The sequence below is a fragment of the Jaculus jaculus genome, chromosome 5 (genome assembly GCF_020740685.1).
Source record: "Jaculus jaculus isolate mJacJac1 chromosome 5, mJacJac1.mat.Y.cur, whole genome shotgun sequence".
Classification (NCBI taxonomy): Eukaryota; Metazoa; Chordata; class Mammalia; order Rodentia; family Dipodidae; genus Jaculus; species Jaculus jaculus.
In genome coordinates, this window is record NC_059106.1 from 90,652,611 (window position 1) to 90,679,786 (window position 27,176).

General features: G+C 40.4%; 1 protein-coding gene across 1 annotated transcript in view; it reads left to right on the forward strand.

Annotated features, from left to right (window-relative positions):
• Pkp2 (plakophilin 2) overlaps window positions 1-26,843 on the forward strand; it is a 97,146-nt gene extending 70,303 nt beyond the window's left edge. Inside the window, exons 7-13 of the mRNA XM_045148618.1 lie at window positions 11,979-12,096; window positions 13,138-13,302; window positions 14,184-14,357; window positions 18,451-18,604; window positions 23,815-24,004; window positions 25,226-25,313; window positions 25,456-26,843. Coding sequence (XP_045004553.1) covers window positions 11,979-12,096; window positions 13,138-13,302; window positions 14,184-14,357; window positions 18,451-18,604; window positions 23,815-24,004; window positions 25,226-25,313; window positions 25,456-25,524 — 958 coding nt within the window. The 3' untranslated portion in view covers window positions 25,525-26,843. The remainder of the gene's footprint in view (window positions 1-11,978; window positions 12,097-13,137; window positions 13,303-14,183; window positions 14,358-18,450; window positions 18,605-23,814; window positions 24,005-25,225; window positions 25,314-25,455) is intronic.
• Window positions 26,844-27,176: the final 333 nt, after the last annotated feature.

Here is a 27,176-nt window from a genome sequence, read left to right on the forward strand (position 1 = left end):
GGCAGGAAGTTGTCAGAATCAAAATGAAGGCTCGCTGGACATAGTAGCTCTTGCCTGTAATCCCAGCACTTGAGAAGCTAAAACAGGAGGATTAAAAGTGAGAGATGGGACTTCCGGTTAAGATGGCGGCGTAGGTACCACGCCAAAGCAGCCTAGGGAGGAAAAAGACCAAAAAATCTCAGCAAAATACACGCTTTTAGTAAAAAGTGAGGTGTATAGGAAATTGAGGCGGCAGCAGAGAAGTGGAAGAGTTATAGAGCATCCAGAGCCTGCACAGGCGGGAAAAGCGGCTCCAGCGGCTCAGGCAGCTCAGCCAAACGCCGCAGCCGCGGCGCAGCAGAAAACCTCCACACCAGCTCAAGCCGCAGGAAAAGCCAGGTGCGGGATTTTCCCCTCACACCGCGCTCTCCGCAACTCGGGAAACGTGAGGGGAGAGCGGCAGCGAGCAGCGGAGGAGAAGACCGCGAGGTAGAACACGTGGAGCAGCGAGACAACCAGAGCAGCCGCGGCTCCCTCCCCTCCCCCACCGCCTGAGCCCAGCTCCAGCGAACACAGCAGCGGCCCGGGACCCGGCCACGCCAACTTGGGCTGACAGCGGGACCCAAGCAGGAGCAGAGTTCGGCAGCAACTTCAGCGGCTCCAGCACCGGTACCAGCGGCCCCAGCAGCAGCGGACCCAGGAGCGGCAGCGGCAGCAGATCCCGCAGCAGCAGCTTGGGGGGGAGCAGCGGCGGTGGTCACGGCAGCGGCAGCTTCAGCAGCGGTGGTGGCTCCGGTGGTGGCAGCTATGGGAGCAGCAGAGGCAGCAGCAGTGGCTCGGTTTGCCCCGTAGGAAAAGCAAGTGCCCAGCTCCAGAAATCAGAACAGCAGCCCGACGACCCAGGCAGCAACTTGACTGAGACCAAAATCACCCAAGGTAACTGGGATTGCACCAGGGAAGGGTCTCACTTGGTCACAAGCTGACTTGGATCCCTCAACAGACCAGAAATCTAAACCTCTTTGTTGATACAAGATCTGGTCATTATAATAACTACTCTTGCATACATACTCGGGACTGTTTTTGATTGAATGTGTACAGTGTTTAGTTAAATTTTAGAATCTACCTGTATTTTATTCCACTCAGCCTGCTTGAATACTCCTATAGCAGGGAATCTCAACCCCTAAGAACATCTTTGTAGATACTCTGAGAGTCTTAAGAGCCACACCTAATACCTTAAGGTCCTACCCTGAAAATATATTACATCAAATCAATTGATACAGCTAAGAATACACAGCTAGCTAGAAAATCCAAGCATTAACTTAATCCAAGATGCAAAAATATATACATTATAACACAAGAAACACTAAAAAGCAAGATGATATAAATCCACCTAAAAGTATTAATGCATCAGAAATGTCCTCCAGAGAGAAAGAGTTAGAGGAAATGCCTGAGAAAGAGTTCAAAAGAATAATTATAAATATGTTCAAAGAGGTCAAAGAACACATGAAAACAATCAAGGAAGAAATCAAAGAGGAAATCAAAGAGGAAATCAAAGGAATCAAAGAAGAGGCAGGACACCAATTTAATGAAATAAAGAAGGCAATACAAGACATAAATAGGGAAATAGAAATAATAAAGAAAAACCAGTCAGAATTACTAGCAATGAAGAACACAGTTAATGAAATAAACTCTGTAGGACAGAATATCTAAGCTAGAAGACCAGGTGGCAGACCTAATGCAGTCCAACAAAAGAAAGACAAACTTATAGAAAAGTATGAGTGGGAACTTCAAGATATTCGGGACACTATGAAAAGATCCAATATAAGAATTCAGGGCATAGTAGAAGGAGAAGAACTCCACTCCAGAGGCATAGTAGGCATCTTCAACAAAATCATAGAGGAAAATTTCCCCCAAATTGGGAAAGAGGTGCCAATACAGATACAGGAAGCCTTTAGAACCCCAGCCAGACAAAACCCAGAAAGAACCTCCCCTCGCCATATTATAATCAAACTTCCAAACACACAAACCAAAGAAAAATTATTGAAAGCAGTTAGAGAGAAAAATCAAGTTACCTACAAAAGCAAGCCCATCAGGATTACAGCAGATTATTCAACACAAACTTTTAAAGCCAGAAGGGCTTGGAGTGATATATTCCAAGTTCTGAAAGATAACAACTGTCAACCAAAGTTACTTTATCCTGCAAAGTTATCCATTCAAATAGATGGAGAAATAAAGACATTCCATGACAAAAGCAGGTTAAAGGAGTATTTGAAGACAAAACCAGCTCTACAGAAAATACTTGATAGAATCCTCCATGCCGAACAAAAGGAAAAGCACACATATAAGGAACCTAGATAAAACAAGCTATACTCAAATACCAGTTAACAGAAGAGAGCACAGGTAGAACCAGTAACACACACACACACACACACACAAAAATGGCAAACATAAATACACACCTTTCAATAATATCTCTTAATATCAACGGTCTCAATGCCCCAACGAAAAGACATAGATTTGCAGACTGGGTTAAAAAGCAGGTTCCTACAATTTGTTGTCTCCAAGAAACTCACCTTTCTACAAAGGATAGACATTATCTTAGGGTGAAAGGTTGGAAGACGGTGTTTCAAGCAAATGGGCCTAGAAAACAAGCAGGGGTTGCTATCCTAATATCTGACAAGGTAGACTTTAGTCCAACATTAGTCAAGAAAGATAAGAAAGATCACATTATATTGATTAAGGGCATACTCCAACAGGAGGACATTACAAACCTAAACATATATGCACCTAACATGGGGGCTCCCAAATTCGTCAAACAAACACTATTAGAACTAAGGTCACAGATAACACCAAACACAGTGGTAGTGGGTGACTTTAACACCCCACTCTCATCAACTGACAGGTCATCCTGGGGAAAAAAAAACAGAGAGGCATCTGGACTAAATGAGGTCATAGAAGGAATGGACCTAACAGATATATACAGGACACTTCATCCAAAGGCTGCAGAATATACATTCTTTCAGCAGCACATGGAACATTCTCTAAAATAGACCATAGATTAGGACACAAAGCAAATCTTAACAAATTCAGGAAAATTGAAATAACTCCTTGCATTCAATCTGACCACAATGGAATTAAACTACAAATCAGTAGCAAGAAAGGCTATAGAGCATACACAAAATCATGGAAACTAAACAATACACTACTAAATGATGAATGGGTCAATGAAGAAATCAAGAAGGAAATCAAAAAATTCATAGAGTCAAATGATAATGAGAACACAACATATGAAAATCTCTGGAACACAACAAAGGCAGTTCTATGAGGTAAATTTATAGCCTTAATTGTCTATATTAAGAAATTAGAAAGGTCACAAGAAAATGACCTAATGCTTCACCTTAAAGCCTTGGAAAAAGAAGAACAAAGCAAACCAAAAATCAGTAGGCGGGAAGAAATAATAAAGATTAGAACAGAAATTAATGAGATAGAAACAAAAAAAAAAAAAACAATCCAAAGAATTAATGAAGCAAAGAGTTGGTTCTTTGAAAGGATAAACAAGATTGATAAACCCTTAGCAAATCTGACCAAAAGAAATAGAGAAGAGACACAAATTAATAAAATCAGAGATGAACAAGGCAACATCACAACAGATTCCAGAGAAATTCAAAAAATCATAGGGACATACTACAAAAGCATATACTCCACAAAGTATGAAAATCTGAAAGAAATGGATGATTTGCTTGATCTATATGACCTACCTAAATTAAATCAAAATGAGATTAATCACTTAAATAGACCTATAACAAACATGGAGATCCGAACAGTTATCAATAATCTCCCAACTAAAAAAAGCCCAGGCCCGGATGGATTCACTGCTGAATTTTACCAGACTTTTAAGGAAGAGCTGACACCATTGCTTCTTAAGCTTTTCCAGGAAATAGAAAAAGAAGGAATTCTACCAAACTCCTTCTATGAGGCCAGCATCACCCTGATGCCAAAACCAGGCAAAGATAGAACAAAAAAAGAAAATTACAGACCAATCTCCCTCATGAACATAGATGCAAAAATTCTCAACAAAATATTGGCAAACAGAATACAAGAGTATATCAAAAAGATCATTAACCCTGACCAAGTAGGCTTTATCCCAGAGATGCAGGGATGGTTCAACATACGCAAATCTATAAATGTAATACATTACATAAACGGGTTGAAGGACAAAAATCACATGATCATCTCACTAGATGCAGAGAAAGCATTTGACAAAATCCAACATCCCTTCATGATAAAAGTACTACAGAGACTGGGAATAGAAGGAACATATCTCAATATAATAAAGGCTATTTATGACAAGCCTACAGCCAACATATTACTAAATGGGGAAAAACTGGAAGCTTTTCCACTAAAATCAGGAACAAGACAAGGGTGTCCACTGTCCCCACTTTTATTTAATATAGTTTTGGAAGTCTTAGCCATAGCAATAAGGCAAGAGACACACATAAAAGGGATACAAATTGGAAAGGAAGAAACCAAGTTATCATTATTTGCAGATGACATGATTCTATACATAAAGGACCCTAGAGATTCTACTAGCAAGCTGTTAGAGCTGATCAAAACCTACAGCAATGTAGCAGGATACAAAATAAATACACAGAAATCAGTAGCCTTCATATATGCTAACAACAAACACACAGAGGATTTAATCAGAGAATCACTCCCATTCAAAATTGCATCAAAAAAAATAAAATACCTTGGAATAAACCTAACCAAGGAAGTAAAGAATCTATACAATGAGAACTTTAAAACACTCAAGCGAGAAATTGCAGAAGACACTAGAAAGTGGAGAAACATCCCTTGTTCCTGGATTGGAAGAATCAATATTGTGAAAATGGCAATCTTACCTAAAGCAATCTACACATTTAATGCAATCCCTATCAAAATTCCAAAGGCTTTCTTCATGGAAATAGAAAAAACAATCCAAAAATTCATTTGGAATCACAAAAAACCTCGAATATCTAAAATAATACTGAGCAACAAAAAAGAGGCTGGTGGTATCACCATACCTGATTTTAACCTATACTACAGAGCCATAGTAACAAAAACAGCATGGTACTGGCACAAAAACAGACATGTAGATCAGTGGAACAGAATAGAGGACCCAGATGTAAGCCCAAGTAGCTATAGCCACCTGATATTCGATAAAAATGCCAAAAATACTCATTGGAGAAGAGACAGCCTCTTCAGCAAATAGTGTTTTGAAAACTGGATAAATATCTGCAGAAGGATGAAAATAGATTCTTCTCTCTCGCCATGCACAAGAATTAAGTCCAAATGGATTAAAGACCTTAACATCAGACCGGAAACTTTGAAACTGCTAGAGGAAAAAGTAGGGGAAACCCTTCAACATATTGGTCTTGGCAAAGACTTTCTGAATACAACCCCAACTGCTCAGGCAATAAAACCACAGATTAACCACTGGGACCTAATGAAATTACAAAGATTTTGCACCGCAAAGCACACAGTGAAAAAAGCAAAGAGGCAACCTACAGAATGGGAAAAAATCTTCGCCAGCTATATATCTGATAGAGGATCAATATCTAGGATATACAAAGAACTCAAAAAGTTAAATAATAAGGAATCAGACAAGCCAATCAAAAAATGGGCTATGGAGCTAAATAGAGAGTTCTCAAAGGAAGAAATACGAATGGCATATAAGCATCTAAAAAAATGTTCTACATCACTAGTCATCAGGGAAATGCAGATTAAAACTACATTGAGATTCCATCTCACTCCTGTCAGATTGGCCACCATCATGAAAACAAATGATCATAAATGTTGGCGGGGATGTGGAAAAAAAGGAACCCTTCTTCACTGCTGGTGGGAATGCAATCTGGTCCAGCCATTGTGGAAAACAGTGTGGAGGTTCCTAAAACAGCTAGAGATTGATGTACCATATGACCCAGCTATAGCGCTCCTAGGCATATATCCAAAGGACTCATCTCATTTCCTTAGAAGTACATGCTCAACCATGTTTATTGCTGCTCAATGTATAATAGCTGGGAAATGGAACCAGCCTAGATGTCCCTCAACAGATGAGTGGATAATGAAGATGTGGTACATTTATACAATGGAGTTCTACTCAGCGGTAAAAAAAAATGAAGTTATGAAATTTGCAGAAAAATGGATGGACCTGGAAAGTATTATACTAAGTCAGGTAACCCAGGCCCAGAAAGCCAAGCGCTACATGTTCTCTCTCATATGTGGATCCTAGCTACAGATGACTGGGCTTCTGCGTGAAAATGAAAATACTTAGTAGCAGAGGCCAGTAAGTTGAAAAGGAGACATAAAGGGTGGAGAAAGGAAGGGAGGAGGATACTTAATAGGTTGATATTGTATATATGTAATTACAATGATTGTAATGGGGAGGTAATATGATGGAGAATGGAATTTCAAACGGGAAAGTGTGGGGGTGGGGAGAGAGGGAATTACCATGGGATATATTTAATAATCATGAAAAATGTTAATAAAAATTTAAAAAAAAAAGTGAGAGATGGATTAGTAGTTAAGGTGCTTGCCTATGAAGCTTAAGGACCCAGGTTCGACTCTCCGGATCCCACATGAAGCCAGATGCACAAAGGTAAGGCAAGCACAAGGTCACATATGCACATGAGGTGGTGCAGGCATCTAGAATTTGAGTGCAGTGGCTGAGGCCCTGGTGTGCCAGTTCTCTCTCACTCTTGCTTTTTCTCTAAAAATAAAATAAAATAAAAATTTTGAAGTGAAGCCATCTCAGCTTCATGGCAGGACCCTGTCTCGAACCAACAAGGTGGAGTCATACTGACATTCCCCAATATAGCTAAAGCTAAGAGACATTAAGGAGTAGTGGTCCTTAAATATGTTTACTTGACACTAGCTAACCTTGCTTCCTACCTGTGTCTGTTTATAACTGTCTCAGAACCAGGCTCATTTCACCTCTAGATTGAGGTGTTAGAATGGGAAAATGTAACCCACCTGCCAGGAAGGAAGGCAACCTGAGGGGAGAGGTCACTGTACCTCTTTATTCTTCCCAGTGTGGCCATATTGAACATATCTCCTTTTTTGCTTTTCACTGCTATTTGTTAGTTTAATTAGATTGTTGAGAACAGATTGTCAAACTAAACCTGGCTTGTTGGGTATTATTAGGGCTCAGGATCTGACCCTAATAACTCCAATAATCAAAACATATTGGCTGAGCAAATGTCAGACTGACAAATGTTACTTAAAATTTGCTGTCTTCTGGACCACTCTGGGAAGAGAATAAAGACAAGTCTTTTTATCCCAACTTTATCATTAATTTGGATTCTTTTTTTTTTTTTTCAAGGTAGGGTCTCACTCTAGCCCAGGCTGACCTGGAATTCACTGTGAATTCTCAGGGTGGCCTCGAACTCACAGCAATACTCCTACCTCTGCCTCCCGAGTGCTGGGAATAAAGGTGTACACCACCATGCCCAGCTGTATTCTTTTTTTTTTTTTTTTTAAACTTGGGACAGAGAATGGATACACCAGAGCCTCCTTCAACTACAGATGAGCCCTAGATGCATGTACTACTTGGTGTATCTGGCTTTACATGGGTACTGTGGATTTGAACCTAGTCCTTCAGGCAAGCCAGTGCCTTTAACCACTGAACAATATCCCTAGCCCAGATTTCATATTATTTTTTTTTAATTTGAGAGTGACAGACAGAGAAAGAGGCAGATAGATAGATAGAGAATGGGCATGCCAGGGCCTCTAGCCACTGCAAAGGACCTCCAGACACGTGTACCCCTTGTGCATCTGGCTAACGTGGGTCCTGGGGAATCAAGCCTTGAGCCAGGGTCCTTAGGCTTGATAGGCAAGCGCTTAACCACTAAGCCATCTCTCCAGCCCCAGATTTCATATTCTTTATACACAAAATTGGAAGGCACCTGGCTAGGAAAATGGCTCAGCAATTAAAGGCACTTGCTTACAAAGCCTGAAAGCCTGGGTTCAGTTCTCCAGTACCTACATAAAGCCAGACACACAAAGTGGCACATGAGTTTCTAGTGTCAAGTATATGCTCTCTCATTCATTCTCTCTCCCTATATATATATAAGCATATAAATATCTATGTGTGTGTATGTATATATGTGTGTGTATGTGTGTATATATATATCTGTCTCATAAATAAATACAAATAAAGAAGATATCTTTTTTAAAAAATTAAAAGTCTGAAAAAGAATTTTTTTTGGTTTGTCAAGCTGCTTATGATCCCATGGTTTTTCAAAAGCTGAAGGAATAGATAGAACATGGTTGTTAAGATGATCATTTCTTATGAAATGAGTCAAAGCGGTTTTATCTTCACTTAATTAAGTCCATTCATTACCTCTTTTTGCGCACTTGTGTGTGTATGTGTAGAGTGTGTGTGTGATATGGTTATGAGCTATGTAGTATATATACGTGTGTGTGCAGACGAATGCTGCTCACATGCATCCAGATGATGGCCTTCTCTTATCTACCATTCACATATTTCCTTGAGACAGGATCTCTCCCTCAACCTGGAGCTACTGTCTGTCATAATCCCCAGTGATTCTCTGGTCTCCCAACCCCCAGCCCACTGTGGACTGGGGTTAGAGACATGTGTTACCATGACCAGCTTTTTACAGGGAGTCAAACCTGGCAGTTTCTTTGGTCCAGGAGGCTTTCATGCTTCAGCAGCAAGCATTCTTAACCATTAAGCAATCACCCCAGCCCTCATTATCTTTGTATTAAATGTACATGGTGTCAAAGCCTTTGAGGCAGTAAACCTTTAGAAGAGTCAAATTAGGATCAAAGTACAGAAGGACTTTTATCAAGGTCAAATTTTTCATTATATTATTTAAACAGCCATTAAATTGTTAGTATGGCCTTAATGTTTAGTGCATTAGTTTTATCTCCTCCATTGTTGTTAAGAAAATGCCATTCTTGTGGACTAAAAACAGCCATGTATTTTTAGTTTCATAGAGTTCAACCTATATATGAGCATCCTGAAGCAGCAATTTGCCTTCCATTCCCTTTACTTCTTAATATAATGTGCACATTTGTTCCTTTGAAAGCAGTATTCAGGGGCTGAAATGTCTTTTGAAATCATTTAATGTAATTATCTTACTTAAAGTATGAAGCTCTCAGCAATCCTCAAAGGGTTAGTTCTTTTTGATGTTCAGAATGATACTGTGATAGTATATGGGAAAACTCTTGAATCCATTTTGGATATTCTGTTTACCAATAAAAGAATTTAGTCTGATATATTTTATAGGACTATTTTTTATCAATTAAAGTTAACAAAAGAGAATAAAAAGCTGTTCTCAAAATCTAAAACCTAAGGACTTCTTATGGTTCTTGTTGAGAAAGCTATTAACATTTTTCAGAAAAAAATTTAACAGTTAATGCTAAAAATTATTGTAAAGGAGTATAGTGACAATAATGTCAAAATATAACCGTGATCTGAATCTTCAATGTAATCACCAAATAATAAACTTCATTTCACTATATGAAAGAAACTTGTGGTCATGGCTTAACAAAACTAGCAAAAGACTAAGCATAAAGTTATTTGTAGGTCATGTTCCTGACATGATAGACTCTGGAAACTGTCTTCTCTGGCAGTTCTTGGGGACCTTGTCACATTTTAAAGCATCTGATTTAATACAGGTCAATGACACTTCATGGAGACCTTCAAGATTCCAAAATAATTATTGTAGCCCAACACACTGTCTTTACAGTGAGAAAAGTAAAGCCCAGACAACTTTAAGCTACTCAGAACTAAGACATGAAGCAAATTGGGACTTGGACACCCAGTGTATTGCTATGTCTATACTTGCCTCATATCTGCCCTTTCAAAAAAAAACACAGGGAAAATTGTGTAAATAATGTTCTAGCATTTATTCTGGGAATGAGATATGCAGAAGACCTATTAATGTGATCATGTGTTAGTGACTACATTTAGAAAATACTTCCAGAGTGATGACAAAATATGAATCAAATGATGGTTCATTGGTCTAAGGATGAGTTCTTACACTTTTATCAACTTGCCAGTTTCCAGATACCTAGAAGGAGTCTCAAGTAAATTTGAAATGAAGCCTGTTGGGTACTGTTGCAGTCAGGTTTGCATTGCTGGTAGAAATCACCCAACTGAGATCATCTTGTGGGGGGAAAAGTGGTTTATTTTTGCTTACAGGCTCAAGGGGGAAGCTCCATGATGACGGGGAAAACAATTGCATGAGCAGAGGGTGGATATCACCCCCTGACCAACTTAAGGTGGGCCATAGCAACAGGAGAGTGTGCCAAATGCTGGCAAGGGGACACTGGCTATAATACCCATAAGCCCACCCCCAATAATACACTGCCTCTAAGAGACATTAATTCCCAAGTCCCCATCAGCTGGGAACTGAGCCTAGCATTCAGAACACCTAAGTTTATGGGGGACATGTGAATCAAACCACCACATTCTGCCCCTGGACCCCATAAAGTGATAATCATCCATGTTGTAAAATGCAGTGCACTCAGTCCAACTTTAAAAGTCCCCATAGTTTTTATCAATCCTAATGATGTACAAACATCCCCATAATCTAAGGTCTTTAAACTGAGCTATAATACCAAAAAATCCCCCCAAAAAACATAATGGCACAGAATAAACATTCACGCTGCAAAAAGATGGCATTGGGCATAGCAAAGAAATAGCCAAAATAAGATTTAAAACAGCCCGGGAAAACATAAAACTCTATAGCTTCAAGTCCAACAACTCTAGACAGAAGCAAATCTCCAAATCTGATAATATTAACCAGCAACAAGTCTCTGGTATTCCAATTCCATCCCCTCCAGCTAGGCTACTCGCAGTCCTGGAATACTTCACCCAGGGCCAGTAGCTCTCCTTGGCAGCCATCTCATGATCCTGGCATCTCCACTCGTTCTCCATGCAGGCATCCAGCAAACCTGCTTCACACTGCCCATGGCCGTTTCCAAAATACAAGACTGCATTGCAAACTCAATGACCCTCTCTTTCCTGCATTTCTTATACTCCACAATACCATGTAGCATGCCAGTTTGTTAATCCAGGGAGAAATAGAGCAGACTGTGAAGACCAGTATACTCCTTGAGCACTCAGACCCCTTCAAAAGAGTCTACATTCTTCCTATTTCCCCAGTCCAGATCAGCTGGCCCAGTCTCAAAGGTTGTAATCTCTCAGTTGCAGCTAAATGGGTACCAGTTCACCCAAAGATTTCATTTTTTTTTTCCTATGCCATATCCCTCTGCACACGCCAGTCCATTTTTACACAAAGTGACCCTGCACAAATTCTCAAGACACAGGCATAATAGCAAGCCTCTCACATAGACTGCTTGTAGCCCCTTCCAGGCAAAGCTCTTTCTAACCCTCATAAGCCAAACCTCACAGTCCATAGTTCTTACCACATTCAGGTCTTTCAACAATGACCAGAATAGTCTATCAAGCTGTACTTACAGCACTGAAAGGCATCTCTTAGGAAAAGGTTTAAAATCCTTCCACATTCCTCTTGAAAATCAGCTCCAAAAGGCCAAAACCACACAGTCAGGTGTCTAGCATTAATGACCCCACTCCTGGTACCAGTCAGGTTTACATTGCTGGTAGAAATCACCTAACCAAGAGCATCTTGTTGGGGGGAGGGGAGTTTATTTTGGTTTACAGGCTCAAGGGGGAAGTGCCATGATGTCAGGGAAAATGATTGCATGAGCAGAGGCTGGACATCACCCCCTGGCCAACATAAGGTGGAAAATAGCAACAGAAGACTGTGCCAAACACTGTCAAGGCTATAATACCTATAAGCCTGCCCCTAACAATACACTGCCTCCAGGAGGCATTAATTCCCAAATCTCCATCAGCTGGGAACCTAGTATTCAGAACACCTAAGTTTAGGGGGACACTTGAATCAAACCACCAAATGTACACAGCCTAAGTCTTGCTGGTTTTTGCTTTTTTTTTTTTTTTTTTCCCTCAGAAACATAAGCTCGGCTGGCCCTGAGGGGAGGAGGTTGATGAGAAAATGTGATGGCCTCATCGATTCACTGGTCCACTATGTCAGAGGAACCATCGCAGACTACCAGCCAGATGACAAGGTAACCCAAGAGTCAAAAACCTCACAAACCAAATTTCCTAGTATGGCTTCCTAAGATGCTTCAGAGTCACCTGGGTTTACTCACCGATTTATTTGCCAAGTCTAATATTTTCCATACATGTGAAGACACTTTACACTTCTATATAGCCATAGGGCCAGATGTTTTCTAGGCCCAAATTTTTAATAACTCAGTGTGAATATGCATCAGGAATAAATATTACACATTCAGCAATAAATTTAAGTTTATTTCTTCCCTTATCCCTAAACTTACTCCCCTTCTGTTTAATTTTTTAATAATTAGCACCACCCAGGACTAGTGATATTAGCTTTGTGGTAGAGCATTTGCTAGCATCTATAAAGCCTTGGGTTCTATCCCAAAAGTCATATGCACAATGACTGACTGAGTGAATGAGTAAGTAAACACTTCTATCACCATCTACCTTCAGAAAATTGAAATCTGAATGAGCTTGGGCTGCTTCCTTTCCTTCCCATTCATAATGTACTGGACAGTATACCATGAACATTTACCTCTCAGTTCATCCACTCTTCCCTGACACTGTTGCCACTTCTGTTTGTTCATCTTTTGAGCTGGTGGTTATAGTTGCCTCCTCTTGGGCATTGTAAACAACCTTACCCTGTTCTCCAGCTTAGCATGGCTACTAAACTGTGTATGTAAACTATGGCACTGTTATAGACATGCTCTTTGAAAGAGAGATTAGAGGTATAGCTCAGTGGCAGACATTTGTCTAGTGTTCACAAGACCCTGGATCCAATCACCAACAATAGAAAAGAAGAGGAAACTCCCTATGATCTTAAGAAAACTTGGATTCTGCATATTAGTATTATAATCATGGTCATTTGTAGTCTAGCCTTAGCCTTTCCAGCTATCCTTAGTAATTCCGTATGTCCTGGATATCCCCAGCATGCAAGCACACCTAATTGCATGCAATAATGCTAATCAGAGCTGAATCCTCAACATCCCTGTGATACCTCATTTGAAAGGGATATGTATATAACCAGTATCTATGTCTTGTTTCCTCAGGCCACAGAGAACTGTGTGTGTATTCTTCATAACCTCTCCTACCAGCTAGAGACAGAGTTCCCAGAGAAATACTCCCAGAATAACTATCTTCAAAACCGGAATATCCAGACTGACAATAACAAAAGTGTTGGATGTTTTGGCAGTCGAAGTAGGAAAGTGAAAGAGGTGCGTTGGGAGGTCTTTCCAAGACATTAGGGATGCAGGTGGGGCTGGAGGGAGAATGTATATGTGTGGGATGGTTTCTGAGTATATATCATGCGCAATTTTAAATTATTTTAGTTTTCAAATCCATTTTCTTTTGAAGGTTACCAATAAGGAAACAGGTATACAAGTTTATTAATTTTCCAAGGTTAATTCAGCAAATGAGTAGAGGGATAGAATTCATCTCCTGGTAATACAATTCCAGATTTGCACTTTTGTTATTAAACCATATTGTTCTGTGTCCTGTATGTTAGGAAATAAACATAACAATAAGAATAAGCATTGCTTAAATATTAAATGTAGCACTGGCAGTTAGATTTGGGCATATTCAAAACAAACTTTGAACACATTAAAAGCAAACAACATATTGACAAGAAAAGCGAAAGAATATGAACCACCTTATTCCTCTTAGTATCATGCTATTCATGAACTTGGAGAACAACTGGTAAATTTACAACAGTGTTAACTGTCCTGGATAGTTTTATAAGTCTCTGAAGGAGCAGGCCTGTTTTTCTTACCTTCAGAGTAGGAGCGACTAAATTAGCCTTTAGCTTAACATAGCTTGAAAACCATTCTAGAAGGGGGTCACCTATGCTTAACTCTGAATTCTCTCTCACTGTGGAATGTAATGTTAGAGAGTGCAGGGTGTTAAAAATAATTACTGCAAGCTAAAAGTGAAGTAAGTAGAAATCATAGCTATTGGTTTTATGATTTATATGTCAAGAACTTATTATGCACATTGTTAGACTTTCTAGACAGTATTTCTGGAGTGTTGGTGTGGGTGTAGAATTGTAGACATCACTTGAAAGTGTACTAACTCTCAATTCCCTTGTGTTCATGGTTAGCAATACCAAGACATGCCACTGCTAGAGGAAAAGAGCAACCCCAAGGGTGTGGAGTGGCTGTGGCACTCCATTGTGATAAGGATGTATTTATCCTTAATTGCCAAGAGTGTCCGAAACTATACTCAGGAAGCATCCTTAGGAGCTCTTCAGAATCTCACAGCAGGAAGTGGACCAGTGAGTATCATACTACCTTTTCTGCTTTGCACAATAATGCCATTGTCAATTTAGAGATGAATCAGTGAAGTCAGCAAGTTTCCTAGCTCAGCCAAGACAGTTCTCAGGAATTAATCTGCCTTCCATGACTTATAGTGTTAGTTTCTATGAAACCACATTAAACTACAATTAACACTTGAGTTTTTTTTTATTTTAATTTTTTATTTATTTATTTGAGAGCAACAGACACAGAGAGAAAGACAGATAGAGGGAGAGAGAGAGAATAGGCGCGCCAGGGCCTCCAGCCTCCGCAAACGAACTCCAGATGCGTGCGCCCCCTTGTGCATCTGGCTAATGTGGGACCTGGGGAACCAAGCCTTGAACCGGAGTCCTTAGGCTTCACAGGCAAGCGCTTAACCGCTAAGCCATCTCTCCAGCCCGAATTTTTTATTTATTTATTTGAGAGCGACAGACACAGAGAGAAAGACAGAGGGAGAGAGAGAGAATGGGCACGCTAGGGCTTCCAGCCTCTGCAAACGAACTCCAGACGCGTGTGCCCCCTTGTGCATCTGGCTAACGTGGGACCTGGGGAACCGAGCCTCGAACCGGGGTCCTTAGGCTTCACAGGCAAGCGCTTAACCACCAAGCCATCTCTCCAGCCCAACACTTGAGTTTTTATATTGCCTAGTTCTTATTCCATTACAGGCCTCAAGCTAAGTCAAGAAAAAAAATCAGAGAGAGGGGAAGGGAGGGGGAAGAAAGAGAGAGAGGAGAGAGGAATTTATCAACATGTAATTCCAGAAGTTTGAGGTAGGTATCCTTCCTCTCCTGACTGGACTTAGGTACCTCTCTTCACTTCTGGGCTCTGTTTTCATGTAGGCGTTTTAATATCAAAGGCTCTGCTCATGTGGTAACAAAGATAGCCAGGAATTACTTCAAACCTATAGTTTTACCATCCCAAGTGTCCTCACGTGAAAAAACTATTTTTCAAATAATGCTATTAAGAACTACTAAGTGGGGCTGGAGAAATGGTTTAGCAGTCAAAGCATTTGCCTTTGAAGCCTAAGGAACCAGGTTCAATTCCCCAGTACCCATATAAGCCAGATACACAAGGTGGTGCATGCATCTGGAGTTCGCTTGCAGTGGCTAGAGGCCTTGGCACACTCATTCTCATTCCCTCCCTTCCTCCCTTCCTCCCTTTCTCCCTCCCTCCCTCCCTCTCTCCCTCCCTCCCTCCCTCCCTTCCTCCCTCTCTCTCTCTATCTCTCACGTAAATAAACTACTACATGTCTCACTGGCCTGATCAGGGTTTATTCAACAGGGGTCTGGATAGAGGTTGTAAAGTTGAATGGCTTGGTATGAATAATGTGCCAGGATCATAGGTTTGAGTGAACAAAGGCCATAAGTTTTTGTGCTGCCTGGCAAAGGAGTGGCTTCCTAATGGAAAAAGGTTCTTAACAAAAGGAAGAAAAATAAATGTTGGGTTGTTAAAAACAACAGATGTCTACTGCAGTATGAAATTAGAAAGGACATCTGTTCCGTGTGTGTGTGTGTGTGTGTGTGTGTGTACGTACATGCATGTGTGTACATTTTGTTTGTGTGTGAGCGTGCTGGTGCATGAATGCTATGCTTGTGTGTGGAGATGAGAGAACAGCTTTCAGGTTGGTCCCCACCTTTCCACCTCATTTGAATCAGGGTTTCTCTGTCTGGATGTCACTCTGCTGCTGTTCTTTGCTGTGCTCAGTGGGAGCTTCTGGAACATTCTCTTGTCTCTCATCTTGCTTTTGCTGGGATTACAGAAACCCAACATTCCTTTCTGCTTCTTTTTTTAACCTGGGGTCTTGGGATTGACCTTGGTTGCTCAGACTTGAGCTATGAGCAGTTTATCCTGAGTCATATCCCACCCCAATAACCACGCTTTTGTAACCTGGAAATCAACCACAAAACAGAGTTGATTCTCTTTCCTGATGTGGTTATCTAATTACGTTACATCAGTAAGGTCAAGACATAAATTAGCAAAGACGTGTTCCCTTTCCCATGTATTTTATGCATGTCACATACTTAGGGATTCTAAAAGTAATCACTTATATGAGTTTACATTATTCTTTGCCTTGATCATAAGGTGACTAGAATAAACACCACTAAGACAAGTCATTATGGCCAGTCTTCAGTTATCTATTCCCAGAGGATGAGGTAGAAGGATCACCATAAATTCCAGGCCAGCCTGGGCTAGAAATCTTGCTTCAGTCCTGAGAAGACGGCACAGCAGTTAAAGGCACTTGCCAGGCTAGTGTCAACTTCCACTCGCATAAACCTGAGGTAAAAAGTGGTTCAACTGTGTCTGGTATTTGTTTGCAGCAGTAAGAGGCCCTGATATGCATGCTCACACTTTAAAAAAAATTAACAATGAATCCTGTTTCTCAAGTAAGCAATATATAGTACTCTCAAATAAATATTTTTTGAAGTGCAATACAGAGGCTAAAGAAATGGCTCAGTGACTAAGGAGCTTGCCTGCAAAACATCTGGAGTTCATAGTGGCTAGAGGCCCTGACATGCCCATATTCATTCATTCATTCATTCACTCTGTCTCTTTCCTTGCAAATAAATAAATAAAAATAATATTTTAAAAAATATTTTTTGAGCCAGGCATGGTGACATACACCTTTAATCCCAGCACTTGGGAGGCAGTGGTAGGAGGATTGCCATCAGTTCGAGGCCACCCTGAGACTACATTAATTCCAGGTCAGCCTGGACCAGACTGAGACCCTACCTCAAAAAACCAAAAAAAAAAAAAAATTTTTTTTTTTTGAGATAGGGTCTTCGCTATAGCCCAGGATGACCTGGAGTTCACTATGTCATCTCAGGATGGTGTCAAACTCAAGGTGATCCTCCTACTTCTGCTCCCAAATGCTGGGATTAAAGGCATACACCACCATGCCTGGCTAAAAAAATAAATAAATAAAATTTTAAACTGCAGTACAAAAAAACTGTTAGACTCATTATATTTGTAAGCATAGATGCAAGAAGAAGTAATAGCTAACCAATTTTTGCTACATTTAAAAATACTGAGAAAGGGGCTGGAGAGATGGCTTAGTGGTTAAGCACTTGCCTATGAAGCCTAAAGACCCCAGTTCAAGGTTTGATTCCTCAGGTCCCACGTTAGCCAGATGCACAGGGGGCACACACATCTGGAGTTCGTTTGCAGTGGCTGGAGGCCCTGGCACACCCATTCTCTCTCTATCTGCCTCTCTCTCTCTCTCTCTCTCTCTCTCTCTCTCTCTCTCTCCCCTTCTCTCTCTGTCACTCTCAAATAAATGAATAAATAAAGATGAACAAAAAATACTGAGAGAAAGCCATTATGGCACCTTTAATCCCAGCACTCAGGAGGCAGAGGTAGGAGGAATGCCATGAGTTTGCAGCCACTCTGGGATGACATAGTGAATTCTAGGTCAGCATGGGCTAAAGCAAAAACCCTACCTCAACAAACCAAAATAAAATAAAATAAAAATATTGAGAAACTCGTTTTATCTAGCAATTATGTTGAAACCCCAAAAGAATTTTAAGGAAAATATCTGTAGACTGGTTTCATTACAGTACTTGCTTTGTTGTTGTTGTTTTAGTCATTTTTTTAAATTTATTTATTTATTTGAGAGTGACAGACACAGAGAGAAAGACAGATAGAAGGAGAGAGAGAATGGGCGCGCCAGGGCTTCCAGCCTCTGCAAACGAACTCCAGACGCGTGCGCCCCCTTGTGCATCTGGCTAACGTGGGACCTGGGGAACCGAGCCTCGAACCGGGGTCCTTAGGCTTCACAGGCAAGTGCTTAACCACTAAGCCATCTCTCCAGCCCTTAGTCATTATTTTTTGAGGTAGGGTCACATTCTACGTAGCCCAGGCTGACCTGAAATTCACTATGTAGTGTGAGGCTGGCCTTGAATTCACAGCAATCCTCCTACCTCTGCCTCCTGAATACTGGGATTAAAGGCATGCACCACCAGGCCTAGTAACATTACTAGCTTTTAAAACATCTTCCCCTCAACCTCATAATTCTACAGAAAGCTTAGTATTTCCCTAACCAAATGTGTTAGCACTTATGGGACATGTCTACAATAGATGCCGACATCAGTAGCTCAGACGATTGTCCAAAGGGAAAACGGCCTTCAGCACATCCGAAAGATGCTACACATTGGGGATCCCAGTGTGAAAAAGACGGCAGTCTCCCTGCTGAGGAACTTGTCACGAAATCTTTCTCTGCAAAATGAAATTGGTAAGTCTGAGTGTCTACATGTGATATTGAAAATACAGTGTAGGTGTCGGAAAGATGGCCCAATGGTTAAGGGTACTTGCTTGCAAAGTCTGTGAGCCTGGATTCAGTTCCCAAGCAACACTTGTAAACCAGATGCAAAAAGTTCTGCAAGCATCTGGCTCTAGTTCACAACATCAAGAGGTCCTAGCATATCCATACACACACACACACACACACACACACACACACACACACACATATAAATAAACAAATAGCATTAAAAAAAAAAAAAAGAAGCAGCCAAATACAAGTGCAGTAAAACTTAGTTCCTCTGACTTCTTGCAGTGATGAGCTGGAGATGTCAGTTGATAAACAGACCTGGCTTTTCCTCCATGGGGCATCAAGGGCAAGCAGGCTGGATCTCATGTGGGGTTATTCTTATGTCTAGCTCTCTGTTTGTTTTAATTACTTGCAGAATTGAAACTTTGGTCAATAGTAGTAGCTAACAAGATAAATAATCTGTGTGACACTTCCCATCCTTCAACCATGCCACTGACTAAAGTCTTTTTAACCTATATGGCTGTCATTCATGCTGTACTTTCTCCACGTGCCCTGCTTAAGCCACCATTGTTCTAGAACATTAAGAGCATGGGCAGCAATTATTTATTTAACAAGCCTAAACATGGATAATCACAAGAAAAAGATAAAAGGAGCTATTGAATATAGCACATTGGGCATAGCTGGTTTTTACAATAAATATAATGAAACATTAAAATGTTCTCAAATTTTTGCTTATGGTTTTTGGAGATACAATTCTGCTTATAGAGCATAGGCTATTTTGTTTTTGTTTTTGTTTTTGTTTTTCAAGGTAGGGTCTCACTCTGGTCCAGGCTGACCTGGAAGTAACTCTGTCATCTCAGGGTGGCCTTAAACTCATGGCAATCCTCCTGCCTCTGCCTCCCGAGTGCTGGGATTAAAGGCGTGCGCCACCACACCCGGCTGAGCATAGGCTATTTTTGAACTCGCCCTTTCTGCATCAGCCTCCCTAGTGCTGGGCTGACTGGCATGCACTACCATGCTTGATTCATATTTGCCTCTTTAGGAGAGACTGTATTTTTTATAAAGGTGATAACTATTAGTTACATTAGTAAATTTGCTTATACCAAGAAGTGTCTGATAAATGATGAATCAAGTCAAAAAAACTTTAAGATAATAGGAAGGTACTGCTAAATGCTTCCTAGTGCTCCATAAATTGATCATTTCTAACCATGTAAATTTAGTGTTCTATCAAACTCCATTAAATCTATAAACAAATTTCAGTTTCTTTTAATGATTGGATTTTGTAGTCTATATATAGCAGCAGAGATGCCAGGGGCTGTCATTCTCTTTTAGTTGTGCCATCTTCCCCAGCCCACAACATACTTGACAGACAGTTTCATAAAGTGGTTTCAGGCCCTTTATAAATATGGGGAGAACCTGGAGCTGTTTCAGTGAATCTAAAAGCAACTTTGCCGTGAGCATGCTCAAGATTATGGAAGTGTTCTTCCCATGTCTTTTATGGGCTTCTGTACAAGACTTCAACAGAAGCATATTACCCTGTAAGTGTTTAACTTTTTGTTTCCCAAGTAAAATGTTGACTGTATCTTTACAACATTCCTGAGGTAAATAACTGCACCATGTGCATGTCTCTTCAGGTCAAAAATGTTATGTTTCCAGTCCTGTGTTCCCTGAAAGTTGAATGATGTAGCTGTAACCCTGTGATTTAAGTAAGAGGGTGCTCTAAACATCACTTAAAGGGCAACAGAAAAAAAGAGCTTCAGCAACATGACTGAAATCTTAAAATTCCAAATTTACTTTTTTTGTACAATACATAACTTAAGTGGTAGGACCCATCTTGATTCTGAGTTTTGGGTTTTTTTTAATATTTTTTTATTTATTTGCAAGCAGAGGGAGAGAGAAAACAGAGACAGACAGACAGAATGGCATGCCAGGGCCTCCAGCCACTGCCAAGGGACTCCATATGCATGTATCACCCTATGCATCTGGCTTTATATGGGTACTGAGGAATCGAACCAGGGTTATTAGGTTTTGCAGGCAAGCACCTTAACTGCTGAGCCATCTCTTAGCCCAATTCTAAGTCATTTTTATTCATTTATTTATTTATAAGCAGAGAGGCATAAAAGAGAGACCGAGAGAAGCTGCAAATGAACTCCAGATGTATACACCACTTTTTGCATCTGATTTGACATGCGTGGGTACTAGAGAATCAAACCCAGGTTGTTAGGCTATTCAGGCAAGCACCTGAACCACTGAGTCATCTCTCTAGCCCCCAATTCTGAGTTTTAATACCCAGGAATATGTAAAAATCCATCTTAATACATGCATTGTTTCTTACGAGATTTCCATGTGCTGATCTGGAATGAAATCGTCACATTTAATTCTCACAGAAATACATTTGAAATATACTTTCTAAAAACCTTGAAGACTGGCAACATGGCATAGTGAGATAATATTACGTGATGGGATTTTATTTATTTTTATGTGCAAAGCTGTATTCTTTTTTAATATTTTATTTATTTGAGAGAGAGAGAGACAAAGAGGCAGACAGAGAGGAAGTGCATATGGGTGCAGCAGGGCCACTGCACACGAACTCCAGACACATGTGTCACTTTGTGCATTTGGTTTCACTTGAATTCTGAGGAATCAATCAAGCCAGGGCCATCAGGCTTTGCAAACTTGTGCCTTTAACCACTGAGCTGTTTCTCCGTCCCTTGTTGGGATTTTAAACACATAGGACATATAGCCTATGGTGTTCATCTAGAGAATCCTGCCTAACCCACATGGAAGAAAAGAACTTTTTAAATTGTGGCATTATTTATTCATTTAAAAAAACTGGAAAGCATAGCTAATTGGCTTAAGTGTTTTTAAGTCATCAATAATGTTGTAGAAAACAACTTATTACTATTTTAGTTCTCTTATATGTGTTTTACATTATGTATTATGTAAATAAGTGTGCTTATTTTTTACATAGAACTAACATAAAACAGCTGGGCATGGAGGTGCTCTCCTTTAGTCCCTACACTCAGGAGGCTGAGGAGAGGACAGCCTGAGACTACATATTGAATTCCAGGTCAGCCTGGGCTACAACAAGACCCTACCTCAAAAAAATTAACATACGGGCTGGAGGAATGGCTTAGCAGTTAAGGTGTGTGCCTGCAAAGCCAAAGGACCCAGGTTTGATTCCCTAACACCCATGTTAGCCAGATGCACTAGGGAGCACACACATCTGGAGGCCCTGGCGTGCCCATTCTCTTTCTCTCTCCCTCTTTCTCTGTCAAATAAATAAATAAATAAAATTAACATTAAACAGTTTTGGTGTGATGGGGCAATGCTGGAAATTGAACTCAGGATCTTGCACATTTTAGGCACATGCTCTACCTACATCACAGCCCCATAGGCATTTTCTTGACATGCATCATGGATATATTGTGGAATGCATAATGTGTTTTACAAATGTATTTTCAGCTAATTAAGTATTCCTGTGAAATGTTTAGGCTTTCAGGATTTTTCACTTACATGTGATTCTATCAGAAAGATCTCTGTAGAAAGCTTTTCTATTTTTTTTTAATTTATGTGTGTGTACATATGCATTCATGTGTGAGTATGCTCATGCACATGTACACATGTGCCACAGGGCATGTGGAGATCAGAGGACAAGCACCTATCCTTCCACCTTATTTTGAGATAAGGTCTCTCTTGTCTTTTTACACTGTGTGTGCCAGTCTAGCTGGTATGTGAACCTCAGGATTCTCAAAGACCCACCCCCTTTGCTCATAATTGCTATCAGTAACATTGGGGTTATAGATGTATGTGCTACTTTGGTTTACATGGGTTGCTGGGGAAGATCAAACTCAGGCCAGCATGCTTGCAAACAATCCCCACACCCAAGCTTTTCTGTTTTTAAAATGATGGCTTTAGGGCTGGAGAGATGGCTTAGTGGTTAAGTCACTTGCCTGTGAAGCCTAAGGGCCCATATTCTACTCTCCAGATTCCACATTAGCCTGACACACCAAGGTGAGGCAAGTGCAAGGTCACACATGCCCACTAGGTGGCGCAAGTGTCTGGCATTCGATTACAGTAGCTGAGACCCTGCTGCACCAGTTCTCTTTCTGTATCACCCCTTCTCTGTGTCTCTCTAAAAATAAAAAAAATTAAAAATATATTTTAAAAAGAAAATGGCTTTAAAGTGTACTGCCAAAAACAGGACTGTTGTATTGAAGAAATGAAAATATTTAAATTCTTGACATTTATATCAACTTGCTCTGTGAAGTTTGCAGTGTACTGAATACAGAGCATCTTCTTTTGGGTCTTTTTAAGGTAGGGTCTCACTCTAGCCCAGGGCTGACCTGGAATTCACTATGGAGTCTCAGAGTGGTCTTGAACTCAATGCCAATCCTCCTGTCTGTACCTCCTAAGGGCTGGGATTAAAGGCATGAGTAACCATTCTTTTTTTTTTTTTCTTTTTTTTTTTGGTTTTTCAAGGTAGGGTCTCACTCTGGTCCAGGCTGACCTGGAATTAACTCTGTAGTCTCAGGGTGGCCTTGAACTCATGGCGATCCTCCTACCTCTGCCTCCCGAGTGCTGGGATTAAAGGCGTGCGCCACCACGCCCAGCTCATGAGTAACCATTCTTGACCAGAGCATCTTCTTTACATGATCTTTTTTAAATTTCATTGCTGGAGAATCTACCTACACCTTTCCATACACTTCTTAAATCAAATGTACTTCTTTTTTGAAATGTCCTTTACCAAAAATGTAATGGGATGTTGAAATTAAGAAAAATCTTTGGGTATGGGGAGATGGTTCAGAAGTTAAAGATGCTAGCTTGCAAAGCCTGCCAGCCCAGGTTAATTCCTAACACCCATATTAAGCCAGATGCAAAACATGGTGCATGCATCTGGTCTGTTTGCAGTGCAAGAGACCTTGGCATGCCCATACATACACATACACACACAATAAAAACATTTCCTAAACCAGGTGTGGTGGTATATGCCTTTAATCCTAGCACTTGGGAGGCAGAGGTAGACAGATTGCTGTGAGTTCAAGGTCAGCCTGAGACTCCATAGTGAATTCCAGGTCAGCCTGGGCTAGAGTAAAACCCTAACCTTAAAAAAAAAAAAAAGTTAAAAAACAAAAACCTTTCTAATTAAGTGTTATTCTTTTCTTTTATAGCCAAAGAAACTCTACCAGATTTGGTTTCCATAATTCCTGACACAGTTCCAAGTACTGACCTTCTCATTGAAACAACAGCCTCTGCCTGTTACACACTGAACAATGTAATACAAAATAATTATCAGAATGCAAGGGACCTCCTGAATACTGGAGGCCTGCAGAAAATTATGAACATCAGCACAGATGATACGTAAGTCCTTTAGTATCTGTCATCACAGTCTCCCTTTCCCCATCACCACTGTTGTATAAATACTTGTCAATGCATGTCACTGAGTCACATGGGCCACATGGCCACAAATATAATTGCAGATCTAAGGCACACATGGTCTAGTCCTTGGTGATAAGACAAGGGAAGGACTGTCAACCAAGATACAAACAGCTTGGCATGGGCACACACCTTTAACACCAGTCCTGTGAGGAGCACAGACCTGAGAATGACCGAAGCTCACTGGTCAGCCAATCTAACCAAAAATAGCAGCTTGGGGTCAGTGAAAGACTCCCTCTCGAGGAAATAATGTAGAAGAGCAATAGAGGAGACACCTAACATTCTCCTCTGGCCTCCAAATGTGTACATGAGGCATTGTGCATCTGCACACACATGCATATACATACCATGCAACACACTAGTACACACATGCAAAAACAACTGCTTGACTTCTGTATCAGTAGGATATCTGAGTCTGAGGCATGTACATTTTCAGTTGAGGTTTCTTGCATTGGAATCTATAAATACATATTATAAATACATAAATATGTAGTATATTCTAGAAGTAAACTTAAGGAATGACATATGTTCCTGTTAAATATCAGGGATATTCTCTATATCTCATATACTTATTAGCACTGTTCTGATAATATTTAAAGATTTCTGGGTTTTTGTTTTTGTTTTGTTTTGTTTTGTTTTGTTTTGAGGTAGGGTCTCACTCTAGCCCAGGCTGACCTAGAGTCTCAGGGTGGCCTTGAACTCATGGCAATCCTCCAACCTCTGCCTCCCAAGTGTTGGAATTAAAGGCATGTGCCACCATGCCCGGCAAGATTTCTGCTTCAAAAGTGGGCTCTGAGTCTGGAGAAGTGGCTTAGTGATTAAGGCGCTTGCCTGCAAAGCCAAAGGACCTAGGTTCAATTCCCCAGGACCCATGTAAGCCAAATGCACCAGGTGGCACATGCATCTGGAGTTTGTTTGCAGTGGCTGGAGGCCCTGGAGTGCCCATTCTTTCTCTCTCCCTCTTCCTCTCTCAAATAAATAAATAAAAATAAAATATTTTTTAAAAAATTTTAAGTGGCCTCTGAGTTTGGAGGCTCCTGCTCAAGATGTCATGCATGACTTGGTAATGGCTGCTAAAGCACCATGGAGAGGTGGTGTTAGAGGCCCATGCATCCTCTCTGATGGGGTGTGCCCTTTTCTCTCCAGCTACATCCCCAACAAGGCCAGCAAAGCTGCCTCTGTTCTTCTGTATTCTCTGTGGGCCCACACAGAGCTTCATAACGCCTACAAAAAGGTAAGAATGGGAATGGGTTGTACTTACCAAAACAAGGTAATGGTGGCCCATTGATTTGACACTGGAGAGAAGTCACTGAACAACTGTGTTTCTTATATGAGAATTTCATTTGCTTTCTCATTTTTGTCTGCTTCTTTCAAAGGCTCAATTTAAGAAGACAGATTTTGTCAACAGCCGGACTGCCAAAGCCTACCACTCCCTTAAAGACTGAGGAGAGTGAAACAGGCTCACTTGTTCCCACTGCATAGTACTCCACTATGTAACACCCTCACCCCCAAGGAAAAATGCCTCTTTTTCTACTACCAAGCTCAAGAAACCTCAAAAGGCATGCCTTGTTTCTATCCTTTTCTATGGCCATGGTCCACAAAATCCAGAAAATGAATAATCAGAACATAACTTTGTTAGGCTTGAAGAAGATTTAGGCAAGTTTGCCAATCCTAGATACTGGCAACAGGTCCTACTTTTACCCTTTGTAGACTTCTTATCTGGGCTTATGGTACACAGCCTGGAACAAACGTGAATTCGTGTGGAATGAATTACATTAAAAGAATACATGAAGAAAGAATCTTGTTATAGTACTAGACTTTTAAAGTTTGAATTACATTTCTATTCTTTCCTGGTTTCTTTTCTGCACATCAGCTCACCATTGAGCCATGAGTGTATTGTCCTACAGTGTTGAAGAAGGACAGAGTGACAAGAAATATTTGCAGAGTTGTCCAGAAGAAAATCCAGTGGGGAACTTGTTTCACTTTGTGTTTTGTTTGCAGTTTTTCTTCCTCTGGTTTTAAACTGAACTTAAGAGGTTTAAGAGAGCTTCATGACTATAAGAAAAGGAGATTGAGAAGTGGTCACAAATTTAAAAATCTTTTCTACATACAAAGACAGCTATTACAAAATTCCACGTTCTTCCTAAGCACTGTGTGAGTGGGATTTTTACTCCGAGTTCATTTACTTGTAATACCACAGTTAGATGCAGATCTCTAACCAGTGACATTTATTGTGATCCATTTCCTGGCTTTTTTATACCCTGCATTGGGGTGGTAGAAGAATAGACCACTCTTTAGCTCCAAGAGGATCAAAAGGCCTCAGACTGGTATGCCAGTGCTAGGGGATTGAAAGCAGCTTGTTTTAAAGAATCATAGTGTCTAGCAGCCCAACATTATCCATCGTTAGAACTAACAGAGCCACTAAACGACATGAGCTCTTCCTCAATGTAAGTCAAGAAAGCTCTAAAGAAGAAGGAAGAAGTCATGTTGAGAAAGATTGGATGGAGATAACAAGGCCATTCAGGAGCTATATGAGAAGTACTAACCTATGGAAGGTAACATCATCTAGGGAGCAGAATCTGTGTGAAATGTAGGCTAGGCTATAATTAAGCCATTCAGTTAGTCCTCTCAATTCCAATTCAGTTCTTCTTACTTCCTTAAGGTCTGACAGTGTTTGTGACAAAGTATGAGAAGAAAAAGAATCCTCCAGCTCTTTTGGTCAGAAAAAATATAATAGACAATAAATTCAAATTTCCAATTTAAATGTGTACTTAATTCTGTTTTATATTTGAAACTTAAAAGTGTTTACTACTAGTCACGTTACTAACCTAGGTCAACATGAGATTCTTTAGATATGATTTTGTAAATACTAAAGAGAGAATCTATATCGTTTACCAGATTTCTAACAATAAGTACTTACAGTTCATTTATTTCTCCAGATAAGTGATATATTTAAAAGTTTGGAGGGTATACTGCTTGTTTTTCATTTATGTGCATTTTTATTTGAATGTATTTATTTGCATGTGTGTGGTGCACCACAGTCTCTTGCTGCTGCAAATGAACACCACAGTGAACATCAGACACATGAGCTACTTTC